The following is a 6,446-nucleotide window of genomic DNA, read 5'->3' on the forward strand; positions in this document are numbered from 1 at the left end:
TTTATTCATCTTCATTATTTTTAAAAATAAATCACTAGAGAATCAAAATCTCCACAAAAATATATATATATAAAAAGGTACATTGTAAATGATACAACATAGTCATATAATATAAATTGATTTTATTCAATTTCCATGTACTTTGGATATTTTTGGTATTGAGAGAAAATCATATCCTTCAATTTAATTATAAATATTTATTAACCTTTAATTTGAATTTTACACCTTATATAGACCTTAGGCTTAATATTAATTTTATCTATCCCTAAAGCATAATCTCGTTTTATTGTATTTAAAAGCGGAAAACCCTTTGTTGAATAAGCGGGAACCGATGAATAGCATTAGAAAAGTGCACCTCAAACTGTTCATTTGCTAGATCTAATCATTTCACTCTAAATGCTTTTTCATTTATTATTGCTTTCATTAATGGTTGTTCATCACTTAATATGATATGATATTATTGATATACGCCTTAGTCATTTCTGGTGGCTACTTTAATCTCTCAGTAATTGATCATTTATTTTATGCTATTTATTATATTTACACTTTTTCATTTATTTTTCTGAGGAGACCCGTTATACACGTGGAAAAAGCTTGTCCATATGTATATATGAGATGGTGACAGCCACCTTTATCCATTTAATAATAGCAGAGAAAGATAATGCATGCATGCGGGTGTGGTACGTGAAGTTAGTAGAACGGTGGCTAATGTTTTGACTGGTAGGATGCTATGAAGAGTTGGTAAATTCCCTGTGAAAGCATGCATGTCTGGCAAGAAAGCGATGACGCCCCACATCACATTCCCCTCTGCATATAATGATAGAAGGCCCAAGTGTTTCTTGCATCATTACTTCTTGGTTTATTAGAATTGTTACTGAAAGCTGGAAAGATTCAAGGCTGGTAAGTTCCATCAAGTCTTCTAGTGGAAGTCAGATTGGATTTTGAAACAAATACAGCAATTTTAAGACAGGACAATTCAAAAAGTATTTCCAAGTCCATATCAGAAATTTAATTAAAAATTGTCTTATATTTCCAAGTCGGTGAGCGAAATTTAATTAGAAAATCAACTACAGATTTAATATCAAGTCTACATTTGGTGAAGACGTATTTCACAAAATTCATTCTAATGTGCAACCCACTTATTCCATATATCATATATTAAATTTTATTATAAGTCCCCAAATTATCAACTATTTATATATATATATATATTTCTTAATATTTTTTTTAATTTTCTTTTTTTTTTTTTATAGAAAAATAATGTTTTTAACTCTTTAATCTCAGGAAACATAATAAAAACGTCATATATGTATGAAAAATGTTTGTGATATTCGACAATAAATATGAAAAAAAAAAAAGTAAAATCATAAAGACCATTTTGAATGAAAGTAGACATTAATTTTTTAAAGGAAATCTTTTAAGAAAATAATTTTTCTCTAACAAAAAGTCATGATATATAAATTTAGTGCAAACACAATACTAAAATACCTGGACGTTGTGCTTTATCTCCCTTGTTCAGCACAAGGGTTTCACATAAAACTTTTCTTTTTTTCTAAAAAAATTATATCTAAATTATTTTTAACATGAGTAAAAATGAAAATATAAGATATGGATGTTTATGTGGCGGGGCACGTTACTTTAACGAGTACTTTTGAAGGAACTCTAGATTTTTTTTTATTTAGAAAAAGATGGTAAGCTTTATTGCAAAGCCAATAATGATAGACACATGGCAAATGCATTATCCATCTAGGATGTGACATGACATTAACTTCTGTTCTAACAGGTGGCATGCTTTGAATGGAGACTTGATGAACCGGAGAAAGCTGATGGCACCACAGAGGATCTATACCCACTCCCATCCCCTCTATTTAATGGAGAAGTCGCAAGTGTTTTGTTGCACCACTGCCTGAGCTCCTCTTCCACTTCCTTGGTTCTCAGTTTGGTTCCTGAGAATTCTCACTAGAAAGTAGGAATTAGGGAAACATGGGTCTAGTAGGTAAGCTTCAGGCTGAAACTCTCATCGTGGCTCCTGCTGATAAGTTCCATGAAATGTTCTCGTGCAGACCACACCACATCTCTAATGTCTGTCCTGAAAAGATTCAGAAAGTTAATCTGCATGAGGGTGAATGGGGCACTTCCGGCTATGTTATCGAGTGGAACTATAATATCGGTAAGCCAATTCCCAACCCACACCCACCTCTATATTCGCAGTACTTAAACTTTATCTCTATATATTAAGTTCATAGTATATCTACCTCGAACATCTATATTTTTTTTTAGAACTTCATATTTTAATATATTTTAATTTAATTATTTATTAAATAAAAAAGGAAAGTGTAATATTATTAAATACTTATAGATTATTACCACTTTGCCCATTGATTGGTACCATTGGTTGCCTTTGTTTACTATCTTTATTTGTTTGTTCCTTGATTAGCTTTTCTACAAAGATCATCGAATTGTTAAATAGATTAGGGTTTTTTTTTTTTTTTGGAATAGTTTCTTGTTATTAAAGAAAATAGTTTTGTAATTTTAAAAACTTGATTGACAAATTTTGTTTAAAAATAGTAATTTAAAAATTTGTTCTAAAAACATGAATAAATTTAAAGATTTTTTCATATATTTTCTATAAATTTTTCTGAGAATTAATTACATGAGTATAAAGTGTTTTCATAAACATAATAATAATAATAATAATAATAATAATAATAAAAGATCAAGAGAAACATTATTCATATTTGAGTTTGTCAAAAAAAAAAAAATCGTAAGAATAATTAAGATATACTTTTAAAATCTATTTTCAAATTTTTTTCGAAAGTACCACTAAACAAGCCTTTAGTAAAATTAAATTTGATGGTTTTAGTTGTACATTGACCAAATTCACAAATATTTACTCCATTATTAATTTTCTTACTGAAGTAAAAAAAAAAAAAAAGGAATATCTTTCTTTTTTTCAACTCCAATTTATTGAATTACTCAACATATTTTTGAATAAAATATAGTGTATGAGTTCTCCTAGTTTGATAATATATTGAAAAACATAATTCGTTATCAAATCATTTTTTTTTCCAAAACTATTAATTTTAACAAAGTACGATTTTTTTAATTGGTTTTTTTTTTTTTCCATGGAATCAAAGATGGGAATGATCATGTAGCCAAACAGATTGTAGAAATTACAGATGGGGAAAACAAATCTATCACTTATAAATTCATTGAAGGAGATCTCCTGAAGAAATACAAAAGCTTCATAATCGTAGTTCAAACAATTCCAAAGGGTGATGCCACTTGGGTGCATTGGACTTTAGAGTATGAGAAATTAAACAAAGATATCCCGACTCCAATTAAAGAGCTTGAATTTTTAGTTCTTGTTGGCGAGGGTGTTGATGATCATCTTGTCCAAGCATAGACACCAGAGACATATGATATGGTAATGTTGTGTACAAGTATGAGAAAAGTTTGAAAGTTTTAATTGCTTCTTGTCCTATAAATAATGTTATATATGATGCATAATATGTGGTACTTTGGTGATTTGTTGGATTGTGGGAGGGTTTCTAAGCAAACCTTTGTACTAGGTGTTTCTCTTATTGTACCCAAAATAAGGCCACAATTTATGTGGCTCTATATATAAAGTTCCATATTATATAATTGGAAGTTGTGAATTTACATATTGAACGGTAAGTAAATATTTGGCTTAATTTGTTTGATTATTGGTCCACGCACATTTTTTTTCATATAATATGCATGCTTATCTTATGATCAAGTAACCTATTGAAATCAGCTCCTCCTTAATTTACAAAGAGTCTTATTATAATTTATCTCTCCATACTTCAAATGTTAATGATGATTAGGATGGTTGCACAATGGTTTTGAAACCTTAGCCTCATGCATCCACATGTAAAATATCAAAACAAAAGTGATTATGCTTCTTTAATTATTTGGTTATATATTCCTTAATTAAAGAATGTTCTAATTATTCAATCATGTTTTAAATAATTTATTTTTGGTTATTATAATTTCTTGTTTTCAATATTCCCACACCTTCCTTCAGTAGGGAACGAAATTAAAAAGCATACTATAAATTTCTCCTAGTATAGTTTCAATGTCTTGAAGAAGGGTTCATGGCTCTTTTGGCCTTAATAGTTATTTTGAATCTTTCAATAACGGAACATGTAATGTAATGTCCAATAAAATTAAATGATTAAAAAAAAGGTATATTTAAAAAATTAAAAAATTGTCAATCATGCTAAGCATCTTGGATTTGAATGATAGCTATCCTAGCTTTAATGTGGGGGCGGTGATGGGAGAAAGGTCACGATGGGAGGTGAGGCTATAGATGGATCTATTGTACCATGAAAGAACTCCACGTGGCAGTGGTGACGTGTGTTATTAGGGGTCCACATCAACAATGTACCGGTAGGATGAGACATCCACAGTGGACCGATATCATGTGGTATCTTTGTTTTATAAGGTCTGACTAGGCCAATTTTTCTTGTAGTTGAAGAAAATCAAACAACCCAGTCAACAAGTAGACTTTAGATATGCAGTAGCCACACCCACAATGTGTCTTGTACTTGATCATGGCAATAATTTAAATTATGTTATTAAATATGTTTGATAAAACAATTTAATGATATGATTTAAAGTCAAAAATAAATTTAAATAATAAATAAAAATAATTAATTTATTCTTAAATTCATATCTTCATTTTATGTTTTTACCCTCATTTACTTTAATTACTTTTATAATCTTCTTTATTATTTCACGATTTTCATTATTATTTGATATTTTTTATTCTACTTATAATTTATAAGGATAAATATGTTAATTTGATAATATAAAATAAGTTTTAAATTAATTTTATTAAACAATCTTTATATTTAAAGTAATAATTAAATAATAATTTTTAATTTAATAACTTAAATATAATTTAACTTAAAATCAACTTAAAGTATTAACTAATAATGATTAAATTTTACCAAACATTTCCATATTATTGTGATTAAGGGTTTTCTAATATGAAATGAGTCATTTCTTTTTCCAATTCCTCTTCTACCACTTTATTTTGTGGACAATCTTGAAATTTGTGTTTATTGGTCATGTTTTAATCAATTTGTATTTGATTATTGTAATTTCTTTATCTCAATTAATATTCCCACACCTTCTTTCAGTAGGAAACCAAAGAAGCATATGATAAGTTTCCCTTAGAAAGTTCTTTGAATCTTTCTATAATAGAATATATGTGAGATTTACTTATAAAACATTTTATTTTTTATTTTAGCATTTTATTACCTTAAAACATTTTGAATTAGCACAAACTAAAAGAACAAGTCTTCAAGCTATATTTATGAAAAATTAGTAAATAATCAAGTAACTATTGTTGTTTTTTATTTTAATAATAAACATGTAGTTTTTATAAATACTGAAGTGTAATGCAAATTTTCCAAAAAAAAAAAATTCAAAATTTTTGTAATATAATAAGATTAAAATTTTGTTATGCATGTGTGGACCTCGCATTTCAGCTCATGTGTTTCCCACTCGATAGTGAAACTCGCTGTTTATTTGAAAAAAATGATTTTTATTGATTATGAAAATGACTTGGAGTCGCCACTTATTTTTGTTTTATTTTTAAAAGAGTAAACAAAATAAGAAAGAAAAACCCTAAGTGTGACTCCTTATTTGGAAAAGGTGATCTACGAAAAACCGGATCGGGTTCGGGGGTTAGGTTACTTATCGGGAAGGTACGGTAAAGACCGTAGCACCTCTTTAAGTCCCTAAAGTCGGGTCTCTACTAATAAAATGAAGCAATCATGACAATTGATGAGGGAATCAATGAATACTCAGAGTGATCATGCACATGTGAGAATCTAAACATGCGTACAGAAAATGACCCGAGCGAGTGTGGATGCATACCTGGGCAATGATCCATAAAGCGCTATCAAAAAGTGAGGTTAGCGCACAATTAAAGAATAATTTCGAGCATGTCATAGAGCAGAATAAAATCGATCATGTATGGAAATTAAATCAAACAAACAATCAATCAATCATAAGGAAATCACATATGTTGGGTCCCCCACCAAAGCCCGATTGATCTTGCATGAATTAATCTCACAAATTCCATTATTTTATAATTATGAAAATTCATTATTCTTGCTTATGTAAAACCAAGAAAAACATAAGGTTTGAGAATCGGAGTAGAATTAAAATTGTTCAAGTGAAAATTGGATTTTTGGAATTTATTTGAAAATTGGAGTTTTGGGAATTAAATTTGAAATTTGGAATTTTGGGAATTAAATTTAAGAAATTGAAAAACTTAAAATTATTTGAGAAGCAAAAATTGTGAAAGTTAAATTTAAGAATTTAAGTTTTGAAAATTAAATTTAAAAGAAATTGAGATTTTAAAAATTATTTGAGAGTTGGAATTTTGAAAATTAAACTTAAGAATTAAA

General features: G+C 28.3%; 1 protein-coding gene across 1 annotated transcript; it reads left to right on the forward strand.

Moving 5' to 3' along the window:
• Window positions 1–1,877: 1,877 nt before the first annotated feature.
• LOC100853085 (MLP-like protein 34) lies at window positions 1,878–3,645 on the forward strand. The gene is made up of 2 exons (XM_003631156.4): window positions 1,878–2,170; window positions 3,138–3,645. The coding sequence occupies exons 1-2, from the start codon at window positions 1,984–1,986 to the stop codon at window positions 3,404–3,406; spliced, it is 456 nt and encodes a 151-aa protein (XP_003631204.1). The 5' UTR covers window positions 1,878–1,983; the 3' UTR covers window positions 3,407–3,645.
• Window positions 3,646–6,446: the final 2,801 nt, after the last annotated feature.

The sequence above is a fragment of the Vitis vinifera genome, chromosome 1 (assembly GCF_030704535.1).
Source record: "Vitis vinifera cultivar Pinot Noir 40024 chromosome 1, ASM3070453v1".
In the NCBI taxonomy this organism is placed as follows: domain Eukaryota; kingdom Viridiplantae; phylum Streptophyta; class Magnoliopsida; order Vitales; family Vitaceae; genus Vitis; species Vitis vinifera.